The following is a 19,075-nucleotide window of genomic DNA, read 5'->3' on the forward strand; positions in this document are numbered from 1 at the left end:
GATGACTCATTACTTGAAAATGGAGTCAGACGATGAGTCCACCATGTACAGTAATCCACACTTTACCAGAGTATTGTGGAACAGGATAGTTGTACAGATACAGTACACCACCTTCAGATCTGGCACTATAACTATAAATGATTGTGACTAGCATACTCAAACTGTATGATATCATTTTGCCATATTCCACTGTATCATTCTGTGAAACATTATTTTTGGAAGATGGAGTAGAAAATTCAATCGATCATACATGTAAACCGGAAATCCTTCTGAACTTCCTCAATAAGCCTCTTATTAAAACTAGATGCCAATCTATAGTTCACTTCTGTATGCCGGACGGTGAAATGATTTTGCACTTTAGAACTCACTTTTTATTGGTGCTTTAAGGTGCTTTATCGTTGTACCTGCATGAATAAAAATATCTGTGGGAGCTATCCAAATGTAGACAGAAGACGACAAATGGCATTGAGATTGGTTTTGCAAAAGGGCTATTGAGGTTCAAAATGAGCTATTTCGAATGGAAGTGCCAACAAACACAAACATATAGTGAGCGCTACCGTATGTATGCACCTAATCTCCCGTCTGCTGGCAGCCATTCTCCAGGAGCTGCTGCAGAGGGAGAACAGGGTGCTGCACTTCTGGACCATGAAGAAACGACGGCTGGACCAGTGCCAGCAGTATGTGGTGTTTGAGCGTAACGCCAAGCAGGTGGGTCGTTTGTAACATCTTAATACCTCACCAAACAGTTATGTTTCTTGTAGCGATAAGTTTTTGAAGGGTTGATAGTGGTGCCTAATTTGCTTGGTGTATACAGGGTCTACATCTAGTAAAATTATCTTTGTATTAATTAACTCCATATAACAGAAAATAGAAATATTCCACAGCCGGACATCTTAAAATCTTTTTGAAAAAGAAAGTATTGGTATCTTCATTTCATCAGTTATCGGTGTATTTGCATGAATATAGTTATCAGAATATGAATTTCCCCTCATGGATGAGGTGTATTTATTGGATCTGGAGGATGGTTGCAATTCTATTGTTACAACATGTTCCCACATTTAACCCAGCACTCGAGAGTGAAAAGCCACCTCCAAATGTGGTAGAGCGCAACCACCGTCAAATTTCTCAGTTTGCTCAGTTTCCGCTACATACTAAACTTCATATTCTCACAAACCTGCTGATCAAATCTCCGCTGGTCCTGAAATAGCCCATTTGCCCAAGTAGAGGGAAATCCTGCCCACAGGTTCAGCAGTGTTTTGATCTCCACCCTATCTGGAGTGGGATGTTTGTTAATAACTTCCACTTCTTTTGGCTCTTTCTGTAGGCCTTGGACTGGATCCAGGAAAGAGGCGAATACTTCCTCTCCACACACACCTCCCCTGGGGAAACACAAGAGAGAACTCAGGAACTACTGAAGGAGTATGGAGAGTTCAGAGTTTCTGCCAAGGTAAGGCACAGCAGTAGCCCTTCAGGTGCCACCATGCTGAACATGAGGTTGTGAGATGCTCCATTTCCTTTTCGGAATGTGAGCCATTATCCTGTTAAAACTTTTAACGGCCCAAATAATAGCCCCAAATAAGAATATATTTCGGCCTATTTTTTGTGGCTATTTTAGCTTTATTGGACAAAACAGTGTATGAATGGGAGCAAGATAGAGTGAAAGACATGTAACATAGTTTGGGCAGGCGGCTTTGAACCACTGACATCGCGGCTCGCAATGTGCATATGGATAGTGCTCTACAGGCCGCGCCACTGAGACACCTTAAGTTAGTTATTTTAGTGCGGTTGTCGCTCGCAGTTTTAGCTGGTGAGACTTTGAACACACAGCTTCATTACTGACGTTGAACACTTGGGTAACGAATGCATGTTCTGGCCTTCAGCAAACTCAGGAGAAGGTGAAGTTGCTGATCCAGCTGGCGGACAGCTTTGTGGAGAAGGGACACGTCCACGTCACCGAGTTGAAGAAGTGGGTAGCCACGGTGGACAAGCGCTACCGGGACTTCTCCCTTCGCATAGGGAAGTACCGTGCCAGCCTGGAACAGTCTTTGGGGATCAGCTCTGAGGTGAGACACCTACAGCATAACGGCTCACTCTAGAACAGCACAGGGGTCTTTCTAGCAGTAATATGGTAGTCTCTCCATCTGAAGCATGTTTTGATTTGGTGACGTACAGTATAATATATACAGTATATAGTCCATACATGGTGTCAGTTCCATTTTGACTTGGTCAATGTTAAAGGAATTAATCAAATTTCATCTTGTCTGATCTCTTATTATTTTCATTATCTTTTATATTTTTTTAGCATCATTTATTTTTATGTAAAATGTAAAACTGTACATATAAAATTGCATTGCCTTGCAGATTGACTTAATTTAAATGGAATAGGCCCCATTTTGATCCTTCAACAGTGACTGTTAACCTTGCGTTTCAGATTGCCCAGGAGAACGACCCCACCACCATATTCACACTTATATTTCATTACTGATTTTATGCATACAGACATTCACACTCATATCTCTCATATGATTTGTTTATCCCAACAAGGAGCTCATTTTCGGCTCAGTTTTACGACTGGAAATTCTGAAATTTTACCAGAGGAAATGCTTTAGTTTTACTGCAGACAGAAATCAGGAACACTTCAGTTTTACAACAGGAAATGCTTCAGTTATAGGGGTGAGAGCAAACTACTGTATGGCTGTCTCTTACTAGCCTACTGCAATTGAGTATCCTGGATGATAAAGTCATTAAGTAGGCGCCTCTAGTAGTTTCTCTAAATGTAGTGTACTTAAAATCCCCTGATTATATACATGTTTCCAGGCTTTGTTGAGTGTGGGTGTACCTGAAGCTACTGTGTCCTCAAAATATGCACTTTCTACTAAACATACTGCAGACTGTCTGACATATTAATGGCATATATCCTATTTTCCAAGGGTACGGTGGAAGTGTAGTAAATGCCCTGACATCCTAAGCCGACATCAAAGAACTAGTGGCAGCCAAGGCCTCCTGTCAGATCGCTTTGAGTCACCTCACCTCACCCCTTTGGCTCTTCCTGTTCAGTTTCACATGTTGAAAGAACTGAACTTCATTCCAGATGGCAATTGCGTTGCACAAATAGATTAATTGTGAATTCAAGGGTATTTATGCCCTCTTTAAAGTGTTGTTTGCTTACTTTGCTGACTTCACTCCTGCACTGATTCGGTATGATGAACAGGCAATCGGAGAGCGCTCCCTCACAAATGCTGAATCAGCCGAACAGCTGGACGACTAGCGCCAACTGTGCGGGACACCACCACAGAACTACAGCTGAATGTTGACTTGGTGTGTCAGGACCTTAAGATGTCCATCCTTGTAATAAAAAGCCCCTGCCTCTTCCTCTATGATCTATTGGACTGTGATTTCACCCAAGTATGGCTCTGCCTCATCCTTTCCATGGGGACCTCCTAAACTGCCTGGAAAGTGTGATTGTGCTCCCAAATACACTCAGCAAAAATAGACTCTTGGAAATAATACAATCACACTACATAGCCCTGCCTACGTAACAACTTTCTCATCCAGTGGTCTGCATTTGGGAGCACATCACGTACTAATATAAATAGACAGTATGTTTTTTCAACAGTAAACATTTTTAGGACCGTGTAGTTAGCAGCCTGTTTCAGACATGGCCTATGATATTACTATAATTGTAATTTGATTATGAGAGTCCTGCAGATGCTGGTGATGTTGATGATGCCAGATGTGATGATTATTATTACTATTGTTGTTGTTTAGGATAACAAGGCTATTCCATTAGATTACATTACATTTTATTTAGCAGAATTTTTTTTTTTTTTTTTGGCATGCAAAAAAGTCCTTACTGTATCAAGTCCTCAAGGTATCCATTTTATCCTGTCATTTAATTTCAGAAGAATAGACAGTTGTATTTGTGATTTCTTGTATTTGTATTTGTGATTGTGCACTTTATTGTACATCGCTCTGGATAGGAACATCTGCTAAATGCCTCTAATATAATGTAATGTAATGATTTGAGATAAAGTGGGTCCAAGTGTAAAATGCTCATAAGCAGTCTGGCCTACATTGCTGCTTGGTCATGGCTGGGCAGGAATAGAAGTCACCTTCCCTGAAGTCAGCTTCTGTCAGTACAGCATGCAAGCAGCACCCTAATCCACTCTGTCTTCTTCTGCACATTACAGTACAGCTCTGCAGGCTAGCGTTTACCGGGTAGCATGCTCCCTGCCTGTCCGAGAAGGCAGCCTGCACCCGAAGAATTAATCATACACTCTGACACAAACACGCACACTTTCACGCACACACACCCGCTCACGCACGCGCGCACGCACACACCCGTCCGCGCGCAGCAGGGCAGTGTGTCGTGAATGTCCTGTGGTTTTTTTAATAGGATAATAAAGACCTGGAGCTGGACATAATCCCAGCGAGTCTGACCGACCGTGAGGTAAAACTGCGTGACCCCAACAACGAGGTCACTGAGGAGAAGAGGAAGTCGGCCAGGAAGAAAGAGTGCGTTTAAGTCCATTCCATGCAGCATAATACGGAATAAAATTGTTCTTTTTGTGATTGTGAATTTAAGAATGTGCAGTGCCATGCTGTATATCAGTGTTAATATATTGATATAATCACATAAATAATGACTATGGAAGTAATTTTGAACAAAAGTGTCTTCCAAATTAATACATACATCTAATCAATATGGATAAAAACATTTTCATGTACAGTATTATGGAGATGTTAATGTATCAATTCAATAATGTTTAAGTTTGTATGTAATGTTTTTTTATTGGGTTGTCCCTTAATTTACAACATTCTTTGTGGATTATTCTGAAATATTATTCTCCACTTTGCATAGCATTGACTTTGTTATGTGTTTGTATGCTTCAAGGTATATAATGGCTGAACTCCTGCAAACTGAAAAAACCTATGTCAGGGACTTGCATGAATGTTTAGAGGTAAGTGTTTTTGCTTACCTTATATTCATTTTTATTTCTGTTTTATACTTAAACAGCATTGCACACGAGTGTACAGTATAACACAGTATGCTACAGTACAATATTATGTGTATATTGCGCAGAGATGTGAGGTCTGAATGGCTATCACACATGTAGACTCAGGTTACTGTAAGTCTGTGTTTACTGGGACAGTTATTTACGTATGTTCCCTTGATGTCTCCTCCTAGACCTATCTGTGGGGGATGACCAGTGGAGTCGAGGAAGTTCCGCCAGGAATCATTAACAAGGAACATATCATCTTTGGAAATATTCAGGAAATATATGATTTCCATAACAAGTAACTTTTAACAGGTTTTTTTGGTCTCTTGTGTAGTTCTTTCAGATGCACTCATAAGAGCTACTCAGTATATTGGCTGTAAGTTTTATAAGATAGTGTTTGATATTTAGAGGTACATACAGTAATAACCAATGGCAGATTAACAGTGATGCTTATAGTTTACACTCTGTGAAATATGGTAATGTATATGTGTTGATTTGCTCCCTCTCTGGGGATTAGCCCATTTCAAAACTTTAATAAGCATGGTGGCTTATATGTATAACTGGTGTTTAATTTCATAACATTTATTATTACAGCATTTTCCTGAAAGAACTAGTGAATTACGAACAACTCCCAGAGGATGTGGGTCACTGTTTTGTCACATGGGTAAGGTCCTGAGTTTCTCCCTGATCTGCCTCTGCTGGTTAATAATGTCATCTCACCTGTTAAAACAATTCATTACAGTTACATTGCAGTTATTAAGCTGGTGCTTTTTATCCAAAGCAACTTGCAGCTGTTTAGACTAAGTAGGGGACAAGCATCCCTGAGGCAAAGCTACTTAATGACTAAGGACCCAACCTTCCGGGTCCCAGTCATGTACCTTAGCGACTAGGCTACAGGCTGCCCCTTGCATTCAACTGACTGTGCTACATAACCATGCTTACTGTGATGTTGGAAATTACAGAAGAATTTATCACAAAAATAGAATTTAATTAAGATGTCTTCAAAGGGAAAATGCTTAAAAATATCTCAGTCTCAAAGAACATCATCATACATGTAACAAATAATCTCACTTGTTTCTCTTTGCAAGGCGGATAAATTCCATATGTATGTGTCATATTGTAAAAATAAGCCTGATTCCAGCCAACTCATCTTGGACCATGCTGGGAGCTTCTTCGATGTGAGTCTTAGTTAACTCGTTATCTTTCCTTTTCAGAATTATAATTGTTATAGTATCATTACAATTGTCTCAGTTTGCATTACTTTTTCTTAAGAATATAAAAATGCATTGCAGCATTGTGCATGTCAAGCTGTCTGTAGGTGGTGCCATAGAGTTGCTTCCGTGCTGAGCTGTACGACTGTTGATGCCAGCGCCTACTATATCCTCTCTCATCTGGACTGGATTAAGCATGATACACTTAGGAGTACATTGCTGGTGTTGGAAACGCATTTTTCACATCTTTTCTGAATCTTAGATTTCACATCTTGGATTCTGCTTGTAGGAAATTCAGCAAAGGCACAACCTGTCGAATTCCATCTCCTCATACCTGATCAAGCCGGTTCAAAGGATCACCAAATACCAGCTCCTACTTAAGGTACATCACATCACAATGAGCTGGGGACTCTGAGCTGTTAATAGTAATATTATTTACAGTAATTTTCACTCTCCATTCCTGCATGTTGGCGGATTCACATTGATGGCTGTTTGTGGAGTTTCTCCTCCAGGGCCTGCTGTTGTCCTTGTTGCAGAATGGGTTGTGTGCCAGCACTTACTCAGGGCATATCCTTTGTTGCACAGAATGGATTTCACATGTAAATTTCCTGTCTGAAGGGAGAATGAATGGCTAGCAATTCCCCCGTGCATTAGACATGCTAATGTTTAGCAGTGAATTTATGTTTTAATAAAGTCTTTAGAACTGGAGCATCTTATGAGCACTTTTTTTTTTTTTTTTACTTTCAGACCTGATACATTATAATTAATTATATATAATGAGTAATACATTTGCAATTATATTTTATTCAGCACATATGTATTGCATACAGTATATCACAACAATTAAACAGTAATTTATATAGTAATCTGGGAAATCTTACTCTACAGTTAATATATTATCCAGTGTAGAGGAAATCAAGCTAATCTGTGCCACATTTACATTAACATTCATTTATCATTAATTATTATCATAGGAATCATTAGATGTGGTTGTTTGGTAATTGTAAATGTGGCACAGAAGAGCTTCCATACTCATGCAGTGCAACAGATTGTGTGACTAACTGAACAGACATAACTAGGCATGAGAGCAAGTTATTAAGCATAAGAACAGAAATACATCATTTGGATCAGTGTCCATAAACCTCAATAAAATGGTCTTCCTGTCTGAAAGTAAGAGGGAATTACAAATTATTTTCAGCATCGCTATTTATGCGCAAATGTACTGGATATGCATGCAGTGGTGAGATGTTTGAAGAGTTGCCCTTTGGAGCTGTTTGAATGACCCTTGTCCCGTTCCTGAGCTCACAAGCTGTGCTTGTGTTTGGACAGGAGCTCCTGACGTGCTGTGAGGAGGGGAAAGGTGAGATTAAGGACGGACTGGAGGTGATGCTGAGTGTCCCCAAGAGAGCCAATGACGCCATGCATGTCAGCATGCTGGAAGGTGAGGCTCACTGGCAAGCGGGAAGGGCCAAGTGTTTGACACGAGAGATGTGACACAAATCTGAAATTCTCAGGAAAATGTGCCCTTTTGGCTTTGCTATCTCAGGAAAAAAAGTTAATGAAAATGATATTACTGTATAATGTTCCCCTTTATTTCATCTTTGTGTCTTTATTTTATAACCTTTTGAGTGAAAACAAAATAAACATTGTCTTATCTTTACTGGAATAATAGTTGCAAAAGAGAAATGCATTTATATGAAAGTATTTGAGATTATATCTTTAATACGGAGGCTAGTTGAATATATATTGGATAATTTCATTAAATTTCCAAAGTAAGTTTCGAGAAGTGACAGTTGTTATGAGAGGTGACAGAAGTTCAACCCTGTAACAAGTGTATTGGTAAAAAAAGTGACGGTGTTGAAGAATATCCAAAAATGGCTGTAGCTCCCTACTTTGCAAAACTAGAGCACCACATGGAAACTTTTAGAAATCTTATTTCTCAAAATTCCTAAAATATTTTTTGTAAACAATTGTTTCTTTCTATTATATATATTTTTCCAGTTTAATAATTGAGCTTAGTATAAAAACAGTATAGACTAGAAAAAAAAATGGGACGATTAGTGTTCTCTCTAGCTCTTTTTCCACCATGTTCTTCAAATGACTTGAATAATGTAATTTCCTCAAGAATGATGTCAAATGAAAGATTCCATTGTTTTTACAGGTGGGGGATGGCGTAGCATTACTGGGTTGAACAAAACTGAGGGACGGCCTAAAATGCTAAAGTTTCTTTGAAAATGAGGTTCAGTTTTTTAGAAAACAACTTCTGAAGTGTAACAAACCATGTAAACATTTGCATAGCAAAGGTACCTTCACATATGGTTAAGAAGCTGTTTGGTGGGTTTCATTACATTACATTATTGGCATTTGGCAGACACTCTTATCTAGAGCAATGTACAGTTGATTGGAGACAATCCTCCCCTGGAGCAATGCAGGGTTAAGGGCCTTGCTCAAGGGCCCAACGGCTGTGCGGATCTTATTGTGGCTACACTGGGGATTGAACCACCGACCTTCTACGTCCTGTTCCAAGTCATGTACCTTAACCACTACGCTACATATTTCTCCCTGAAATATTTAAAGAAAATGTCTGGGAACATTTTTTTTAGAATTTTAACACCCTGGTTACCATTCTCTACTGGCTTCGTCCTCTAGGTTTTGATGAGAATCTTGAGGTCCATGGGGAACTCATTCTTCAGGACACTTTTCAAGTTTGGGACCCCAAATCCCTGATCCGCAAAGGCCGGGACCGCCACCTCTTCCTGTTTGAGATATCGCTGGTCTTCAGCAAAGAGATAAAAGACACGGGCGGGCGGACCAAATATGTCTACAAGAACAGGCTGTTGGTAGGGCAGGGTGTTCTGTTTTGTGAAGGCGTGGCCTTCTGTTTCACTGGATGTGCCTTTTCAGGGCGGGGCCTTTCGTTTCCCCTTATTAAAGTCTGCAATATAAACCTGAGATGTAAAACGTATATGTTATTCTCTCAGTATTCTACATTTTCCGTAGTGATGTACAGTGGACTCCAGAATGATATGGGGAAACTATGTGCTTTTATTTCAATACTCCTGGTTCAATGTTTTTTATTTAGTAATCTCAATTAAAATGATTGGCTCCACTAACAATTGGCCATACAATTTCACTTCATAGAGTTAATCTCAGTTTAAAGGAACTGTATTCCCTCCCTTCCTGTTCTGATTTCTGAGCTAATTAACATGCACAATCTCTTTGTCAACCATCAGCATGGGAGAATTGATCATCACAAGTCTGATAATGGGTACATAAACGATTAAACATACCACTTAGCACTGTAAAGGCAATAATTAAAAGGCGTAAAACATGGAATGGTTGCAAACTTGCCAGAAAGAGGACGCAAGTACATATTATCTCCACAGATGGTAATGAAGATGGTGAGGGAGGCCAGTAACCCAAGGATAACATTTTAAGGAGGGGTGGCAGGAAACCAGCTCTTACTGAGCACAATAAACTAAACTAAACATCAGGCTGACTGGAATAGAGTGCTATGGTCAGATTAAATCAAAATTGAACGTTTTGGCCGTACACACCATTGACAAATAACCCAAGGATTAAGATTGGTAGTCAGCAAGTCTCTTTTAAGTGCACAATGAACTCAACAAAGTACCAGGAAATCTTGGCAGAAAGTCTGGTTGCCTCTACTAGGAAGCTGAGACTTGGTACATCCATGTACTGCAATGGCTATCTCAGTCTCCAGACTTAAATCCCATCTGAAACCTGTGGTCTGAACTGAAGAGGGGGGTCCTTAAGCGCAATATATCAATGATTCTGAAAAGTTCTGCCTGAAGGAATGGTCAAAAACCCATCCAAATGTGTTCTCTAAATTTATCACAACTGATAGGAAAAGACTCATGACTGTATTAAACCACGGGTGTCAATAATAGTGGATTCAGTTTTTTTGGGAAATATATATATTTCTTTTTAAATGTAAGACTTTGATTGATTCCAATGTGCATATTTCTTTGGGTGTCAATAATTCTGGAGCCCACTGTACACAAAACCTAAATGTAGTGAATAGTTAGGACATAAATACTGTATATATGTTGATAATGCATATTACATAAATTAAACTAGTACGAATACTGGACAGGGGAAACTGAAAGCTTTGTTAACCCAGCAGCACAATGAGATTGGTGATTGATTAATATGGCCTTTGTGTTCTATGTTGGGATATCTGAAGCCCTACCTGCACTGTAGATTAACTGCTGGTGTGCTCCCAGTCAATGCCTCCTCCCCATTGCTCACCACAATACTGTGATACTGTTCTCCAATCAGGGGGCCTGACAGCATACATGCATATACACCCACACAGTGACATGACCGCACACACTTGCAAATGCACACATATGTATACTCGCATATGCTTCCATATGCACTCTCACTCACACACGGCGATATTGGGGAAATCACTCTGACATGAGAGACATACTGCGTATATGAGGGAAAGTCTGAGAAATACTGAGCAGCCACAGGGCTTAACCAGTGCTGCTGTTTGAATATATTTGTTATCAAGAATGCATGCTTGTTTAAGACCAGCTGCTCTGCTCACTTGAATGCAATCCATCGGGATTCCACGGAAAATGGGACTCGATTTTATGTCGCTCACAATTTATTTTTTGGCAAAAGAGGATGGATTGCCCTGAATATGATTTTCTTTCAGCAGGCAAATGTCCTTCCGAAACGTTGTGTAAATAGATTTCAATTCAATTTTTTTTCAATTTGAGAAAGGTTTTGGATGTTTTGCATTCAAAAGCTGTTTTTTTTTTTACAACATCCTATGTGGGAAAATGACTTATATTTATAGTTATATTTCAAGTTGCAGAGATAAGGAATTTGAGCAACAGCAACATTTAATTTATCAAAATATCTGTAGTGCTATATTAATAGTGGAATAACTGTCTCTGATATGAATTATTGAAGGACAATTTCTGAACTGCTGATGCTTGACGTTAATAAAGTATATGTGTGTGCCTGTCTGCTGTTAGACATCAGAGCTGGGGGTGACAGAACACATCGAAGGGGACCCCTGTAAATTTGCCTTGTGGGCAGGAAGGACCCCCTCATCCGACAACAAGACTGTTCTGAAGGTATGTCCATGAATGTCATTTCAAATGCTGCTTGACTGCAGATACAGGCCTGTCGAAACAGAGTAGAGCTGTGAGTAGAGTAGACGGTTGATACTATCACTGCATGACTTCCACAGAGACCTCAGTCCCTGCCCTGTCCCTGACACAATTGTCTGTTTGCTATTCTTGAGGCTGAGCTTCTGAAGTATTTAATATGTGTTATTCTCAACAGTGTGAATATGTGGATGTAGAAACAGTATCCATGTTGGAATCTCTCAGTTGGTTGGTCTGTTGATGAGGCAGTCCTGTAGAACCGTTATCACTTCTGTCCTGTAAGTTCATCAAGTTTCTGTACAAGGGCCAGAACCTAAGTACATTTTTGAAGGCTTAAGAAATTGTCAGTTCAACAAAATTACTGTGTCATGATTCAGGATTGTAATTACACACAGTCCCCATGGATCCAGTCTGCGGGAGAACTTAATTAACAAGCTGATTTTCAAAATGTATTCTTGCACCATTCCTGCATATTTGAAATGTGTTTTGTGTAAAATAAGTATTGGTTTCTCTGAAATAATATATTAATTGATTATTTGAATAATTTAAAATACTTAAAGTACAAGTATTTCGTTTCTCATTAAAGTATTTGCAAATGGTAAATGGTTGGCATTTATATAGCGCCTAAATCCAAAGCGCTGCACAATTGATGCTTATCATTCACCCATTCATACTCACCCTCACACACCAACAGCAAGGCACCAACCAGCTCGTCAGGAGCATTCAGGGGTTAGGTGTCTTGCTCAGGGACACTTCGACACACCCAGGGCAGAACCGAACCAGCAACCCTCCGACTGTTTCAAATAGAAATGATTTGTTTGGGCCAATTTATTTGTAAATACTTCAAATACACTTCGAAAAAGTATTTCAAATTTAAATAGTATCTGTATTTGACCCAGGTCTGTACAACCGAGTGCCTGGATCCGGCCAATGGTGGGCTGTAAGGAACATGAGATACGTACGTTAGAATGGAAAGAGAGATCTTGAAGAAACTGCATTTGCCACCTCCACTCTGTGTGAATGGGCTTTTCAATCTCAGCACTCTCAAATCCAACAGCTATTCCCACTACTTCCCTTCGGAGTGACAGGAGCCAAGTTAATTTCCAAGCCTGGATAAGTAATAATACGCTGTAAAATGCATCTCCATCGCTGCTGCTGTTGCTTCTGCATCTGAAAATCAGATTTTCTTCAGAGCTCAGAGGCACAAAAGAAGCTTGTCAATGACAGGAAAGTGAACATTTCCTGGTTACACTCTGAAGCGTGTTAAACACTGATCTGATGATGTGTAGTTAATATGAAACTTGGCTCATTAAGTAGGATGTTCATGTGGATGCAATTCTTACGCTCCTTGAGATTTTGATGCTGAATGTGTAGCCATTTGTACAGACTAAATGTGAATGGGCATGTTCTCTCCGGTAGGCGTAGTATCAATGCCGAATAAATTTGACCAGCAGTGGCCAAGGATAAAGTTCAATGGTGAGTGCCAGTGGAGGCTGGTGACTTCCAGAATTGAGGAGGCCATTTTTTTCCGCTTGCTCACTTCACTCGCGATGGAATGTTCCCTGTTCTCTTATCTGTCTTTGTGCTGGCCAAAGGCATACTATTTGGAGTGTAAGCTACAGTCAGAAAGTTCTGGCTGATGAAATTCATTGTGCAGAGCTTAGCCTTGTGCCTTCCTGAAGAAATGACATTGCTGTAAGTCTATGAGCCTGCCTGATAATTAAGCTGAGAAATGACATTTGGATGTAATATAAATGCCAAGTGAACATGTGTAAAAGGCAGGAATTTTAATTATGTAGTTAAAAACAATTTTGTTTAGCTTACATTTTTCATTCTTCTACAGCTTCAACATGTAATCACCAATTTAATCAAGTTTAGCATATAAAAAAGATAAGATAACACTTTCTTTATCATATGTAGTTTTATTCAATATATTTAATATAAAATATGTAAAAATATGGTTCCAGTTGGCTTTATCTAACGTTAACGTTATCCACTAGAGGGCAGCACTCTATTCGTATTTAGAGTGAATTTCCTCACAGAGCAACAATTCGGTAATTTGATATGGAAGATTATTAAATTGACTTGTAATAAAACGAAATGGACTACATTAAAAATAAAACTGTTCAATAAATCCCAAATGGTGTCTAACATGACCTATTGAATGTCATTCTCACTCCCTAGTATCTGGAATCTGCATATCTCCAGCCCAAGATCTCAAATTGCGCTAGAATCTCGCCGACTTCCGAGGTAGTTTTAAGCAAAAGTGTTTGGCCAAATGAGCTATAAACTCCAGGGATGATAGCCAGGGGTGTTCTCTAAATTTCCTGAAAAGCACAAGTTGATAGGACACTCGTAGCCACTATGGCGAGTGTTTGTTTGACTGAAGTGACTAGCGAATTCTCAAAATGGCTTCTGTGTTGAATAGAAAGGAAAGGATAGTTGATTCCAAATGAACCAGTAGCATGTGATTGGACGAACAAAATGTCAATCTTTGCCCTGGACACAATGCATGGTGAGGCCAGGCCTCCGTTGCCCACCCATTTTCAGTGATCTGGCCAATCACATATTGGCATGAAAAAAAATGCATTACATTGACTTCTATGAGAATCTCATTTAATACAAACTGATAGGGAAATCTGGCCTGTTGCTTTACAATTGCAATATTGGGTTTTAGCCATGGGAAAATTTAGATTTATGAACAAAACTAAAATAATATGAATATAAAAAATAAAAAATATGTTTTTTGTTAAAATAAATAAATAAAATAAATATATTTATTGTTTTTTTTAAATCTCTCTCTTCTCTCAAATTATTGGGGAGGCCAAGCCTCCTCCACCTCTATGGAGGAGCCTCCACTGGTGAGTGCATACGGGCAGCAGCCATGCTGTCTCCGACAGACATAAAGTGTCAATAAACACAATCAGTGGCAGCCATCTTTTTCCCCGTAGGCATCCAGTATCGAGGTGAAGCAGGAGTGGATCAAGAACATCCGCGAGGTGATTCAGGAGAGAATGGTCCACCTGAAGGGGCCGCTTAAAGAGCCCATCCACATGCCTAAAACGCCTGCCAAGCAGCGAAATAACAGCAAAAGGTAAGCATCTCAATGAACAACAAAGTCTATCCAAACCTTTCAATTTAGGTGCTTTTTTACTGCAGGCCCTGCCTACTGAATTATTGCAGTGCAGAACCTCAAATAATATTTTTCAGCTCATTTGACTGATGTTTCCAGTCAAACGTTGGTGTTTCGTCTGACTCCTTTTCCAGGGACACAGGAGAGGACGCAGACAGTCAGGGTGACGGCAGCAGCCAGCCTGATACCATCTCCATAGCCTCCAGAACTTCACAGAACACAGTTGACAGTGACAAGGTAGGAACTTGTTTTACTGTGTACTTTATACCAGCATTGTCCCGGAAATCACTCCAGTGCTGTTACAATACAATAGAATGAGAATGTATTCATGTATTTATTTTGCTCTTTTTTGAGACAAATATTAGGGTTCTGATTAAACCTGTCAATTATAAAGATTTGTTAATATAAAGGAATAGCCTACAGAAAACTAATTTATCAACAGATTTTTGTGTAATTCTTTGCCATATCCATGTATAATTTATTGACTACCCCCATAGCTCAATGTGCTCAGTAAGCATGACATTTTGCCTATGATAGTAGGTACAAGAGTTTAATGCTGCATTTAAGTTCCTGTTGCATATAGTGACAATGCTGTCTTGTTCAGCTTTTAACCGATTTTAGTAGGAATTTAATTTTCTTTTGGGAAGTATTTCATGAGACATGAAACCAGCCTATCACCCTGGCGATTTGTCTCTAAAATAGGGTCTGCATTTATTAGTAATAAAAACTAGCTATCCGGCTACGATATCACATAATGGCTGACAGTGCACAACATTCCTTGACTGTAGACATTGTGGCAATGTGGCTATAGCCAGCTATGACATATTATGTTAGAGTCAAGTACCACAGAATGTTCAGAAAACTAAAGTTAGCCAGTTAACTAGCCAGCTCGATAGCTAGCGTGTCAAACATTACACTTGCTTAGTTAGCTAGCTACCTACAATTTCTGACTGTAGTTCAATTGTTACTTAGCTGGCTTACCAGCTAACATTAGCTTTTCCGTAAGTATATAGCTAATGTACAGTAAAGCTACAGTTAAGTGTCGCCAAATGCTTCTATAAGAATTCCCACATTTATTCATTTTATTTGCAGTGACGTAGAAGCCACATTAAGAATGTCCTTGTTACAGTGAGTCACTTGTTTTCTCCCATAAAATCCTGCTAGCCTCCTGCTACAGTGCGTTTGGGACAAAGGCCCATCATTTATTTATTTGAATTTGTACTCAACATTTAGAGATTTGTAATAAGAAAAAAATCACATTTGTGCATTGTGATTAGTGCACATTGACAGTGGCATTTTTATACATTTTGGTTTGACCGTGGAGAAATTACAGCAGTGTTTATGCATAGTCCCCCCCATTTCAGGGCACCATAATGTTTGGGTCACAGCAATGTAATGTAAATGAAAGTAGTCATGTTTAGTATTTTGTTGCATATCCATTGCATGTCATGACTTCCTGATGTCTGTGACCTATCCACATCATCAGAGTTTGGATCTTATTTTCAGATTGTACTACAACCAATACTAAAATGCTTTGCAGTTGAATGGATTTCTATGCGAATTGAGGGGTGGTACTAGAGCTGTAAATTATGCTGATACATTATGGAACATATTTCTTGGCTAAATGCATATTGTTTCTCGTCAAATACATGGCTGAAAAATGGGTATTAGGGCTAGGAACTGTTACACATAATTTGTCATGTAAACTCGGAGGTTGACTGATCATCCTATAATTTTAAAGACATGTAAACAGTTTAATCAAACTATTGCCTTAATGTAAGTATTGACAATAGTCACATTATTGTTTGCATGTAAACGTTGTGAATGTCTCTGGGAGGTAAGGTTTTTGGAGGTGTTTTTGTGTGTGTATCTTGCGGAGATAAGACGTTTGGGCGTGTTCTTTCATTTTGGGGTGTGTATCGTTTCAATGACTGTGATACCTCTATTTGAGAGCAAATGAACACTCTGCCAAGTGTTCTTTAGTCTTGGCAACTGGCTCACCCAGTGTGACTGGGGCTGAGATCCAGAGTGTGCAGAGGGGGAAACTTGCTCTCCACATGGCCATACTACTCCACTGCTTCCCTGTATATGTGATAGGGTGTAAGACATCAGTGTGTGCAAGGCAACTAGTTATGACTGTATTGAATATGGTTAGGTTGAATGATAATGGACTCAGAGGTCTTGACATGGCATGACTGTGCATCTGACTATGTTTTTTTGACACCAGCACCCTGGACTTGTATTCATCTGCCTTTCATGTTGTTAGCTGTTTACAGTTCTCTGAGACAATGGCTGCATCTCAAACCGCAGAAACACTGCGTTGTTTGGCTGGAATGCGCAGCCTGTGTAACAGCTATCATTCACTGGCGTGGGCGCCGAATGGCGAGATCCGCACCACGAACGCGACATGACGTCATTCCGTAGGCAGTATTCTAAGGCAGAAAGGCATCAAGTGCCGTCTCATTCAAAAGTTTGCAAAAATGATGCCTTCTTAGGTCCCTTAATTTTGATGGGTTTGAAGGCAGTGTGCATGTATCCTTCGCCAGAAAGGATATCCCATAAGTCTTTGTGATTACCTCAGGCGTTGAAAACAACGGCAGAGTTCACGCAGAACTGTATATTTTTAAGCTATGCCACTAATGTTAACATTCTGTTTTTTTAGCAACCACTATGTTCAAATTCTGGTCTATATGGACCAGAAAACCTTGATGTGCCCTAACTGTACTCAAGGAATGAACTTTCTAATGTACGTGGCATGCATTACCCTGAACAGCTAGCCAACTCTGCTTCTGCAAATAAATGAATATGTGTCAGCATAAAGTGTTTAGTATTCTATTCTGTATTCTATGTGTTGAATTAGTATGCTACTTTTATAAGCTCTGTTAATGCACCCTTGCACTAAATTAAAGTTATCAGTATGCCTCTGCATTTAGGCATGGGTATCAGTATAGATAGATCATAGTGACAGATAAGCAGATTAATAGATACTCTAAGCTAATAATTAGTTTATTCTTGATGCCTACCGTATCACTGATAATGTGATGTCTACAGTATTGCAGACAGTATGATCTCCTATGCCGAATATGCTTAAAAAAACACTTCAGCATGTGCACATTAATGATAAGATAAATATTATAACAGGAAAGACAATGTCCCAACAAAGCGACAAAAATAGCTTTCCATGCCTGCATCACTAATAGAATGTGAAAAGAGGGTATGGGCAGAACAAACACGCTGTTTGTTTTGTCTTTTTTCTGTGCTGGTGAATGAACACTAGGGTCATGCACTCATACTTTACAGACACAGCCGAGTGTGTTCCTGCATGAACACAAATAAACATTGGTGTTTTCTGTGAATGAATCATCGTTTTTGGCCACTGGCTGCCCTCCAAACCCATGGCGTCCTGGTATTTTGTCCAGACGGGCAGTTCTGATGGGCGCTCTGCACAAACATAAGCACTGCTTGCCTGCTCAGACCGTGGTTCCTCCTTTTCCGTGGGGGGTGCTGCATGTGTGGGTGTTTTTCCCCGTGAGACACAAGAGCTGACACGGAGACAGCATTCTGAAGATCCCCAGTCAGCCATCTCCTGGGCTTGTTGCTGATGATTACAAAATGAACGGTCTACACGGCAGTTTCTGTGGTGAACCTCTCATTTCCCTGCACAACAGCTCTTAGTTTCCACCCACAATGTATTTCACTTGGGTGAAATACATGGAACAGTAATGAGTAATGAGAAAAATCTCATTACTCCAAGTCCTCGGAGACTTAAACCACAGTGAAAATAAAGTGGGTTAAACTTACAGTAGAGAGATTGTGAATACTTTTAAGTGGTCTAAACTCTTCAAGTTTTTCTACTCATTTTGTCTTGCTCAATTTTACTCTGGGGATTCATGGTTATGTGGAAGTGCAGTGATTGTGTGTTTTCAAGAGCTCAAAGCTCATACACCTGCATCACCCTGTATTGCGAAAGAGCTTTTCTTTTTTTTCTTTAGGCCCAGTGACTTATTTGATTAGTGAGCTAGTAAGTCCTTCTGTGAGTCACAAGTTTCTCCTCATGTGCCTGCCTCCTCTACTCTGACATCTGTGTATTCCGCCCAGGGCAGTTTGCGCTCTCTCTCTCTCTCTCTCTCTCTCTCTCTCTCTCTCGCTCTCTCTCACTGTCTCTCTCGCCCACTCCCTCTCTCCCTCCTCCCACCAATCTTTGTCGCTCGCCCTATCTCCCTCTCAGTAGTAGCACCTCAGGTGTCAGAGGAGTCATTCAGTCAGTAAGTGAACGGCAGGATCGGGGCTTGACAGAGCCACTGCCTTTCTCCCAGAACTGTTAGAGAAGAGAGCTACAGAGTTGTACGCAATGCCCAAGTGGATGAATTTTAAACTTTCCAAGGAGAGTAGACGCGTAAGTAACAGCGCTGTTGTTTTCTGAAAAAGTTGCAGTCGCGGACAATTGCAGCAACAGTTACAAATTGCAAATTAAGCTACCGTTAAAAACGAAATATTGGTTTGCTTGGTTTTAGAGTCTGAGTTTAAAGGTGTGACGATATATCAGAGGCAGAATGGCTTTACAAAGTAAACGTTTCCTTCTCT

General features: G+C 39.9%; 1 protein-coding gene across 3 annotated transcripts in view; it reads left to right on the forward strand.

The window, feature by feature from the left end:
* LOC133123297 (kalirin-like) overlaps window positions 1-19,075 on the forward strand; it is a 151,018-nt gene that overhangs the window by 82,700 nt on the left and 49,243 nt on the right. For 2 of the 3 annotated variants that reach the window (XR_009708228.1, XM_061233642.1), the window contains 14 exons: window positions 593-708; window positions 1,325-1,447; window positions 1,881-2,063; window positions 4,397-4,515; window positions 4,895-4,961; window positions 5,189-5,298; window positions 5,595-5,664; window positions 6,089-6,178; window positions 6,501-6,593; window positions 7,541-7,652; window positions 8,861-9,051; window positions 11,224-11,325; window positions 14,310-14,452; window positions 14,626-14,728. Coding sequence is in view for 2 of the 3 variants with exons in the window: in XM_061233642.1 (XP_061089626.1) it covers window positions 593-708; window positions 1,325-1,447; window positions 1,881-2,063; window positions 4,397-4,515; window positions 4,895-4,961; window positions 5,189-5,298; window positions 5,595-5,664; window positions 6,089-6,178; window positions 6,501-6,593; window positions 7,541-7,652; window positions 8,861-9,051; window positions 11,224-11,325; window positions 14,310-14,452; window positions 14,626-14,728 (1,622 nt within the window). In the remaining variant the exon portion in view is untranslated. Of the gene's footprint in view, window positions 1-592; window positions 709-1,324; window positions 1,448-1,880; window positions 2,064-4,396; window positions 4,516-4,894; window positions 4,962-5,188; window positions 5,299-5,594; window positions 5,665-6,088; window positions 6,179-6,500; window positions 6,594-7,540; window positions 7,653-8,860; window positions 9,052-11,223; window positions 11,326-14,309; window positions 14,453-14,625; window positions 14,729-18,747; window positions 18,888-19,075 lie in introns of those variants that run through there. The other variant, XM_061233640.1, reaches the window with a different exon arrangement.

This window comes from Conger conger, chromosome 3 (genome assembly GCF_963514075.1).
Source record: "Conger conger chromosome 3, fConCon1.1, whole genome shotgun sequence".
NCBI lineage: Eukaryota > Metazoa > Chordata > Actinopteri > Anguilliformes > Congridae > Conger > Conger conger.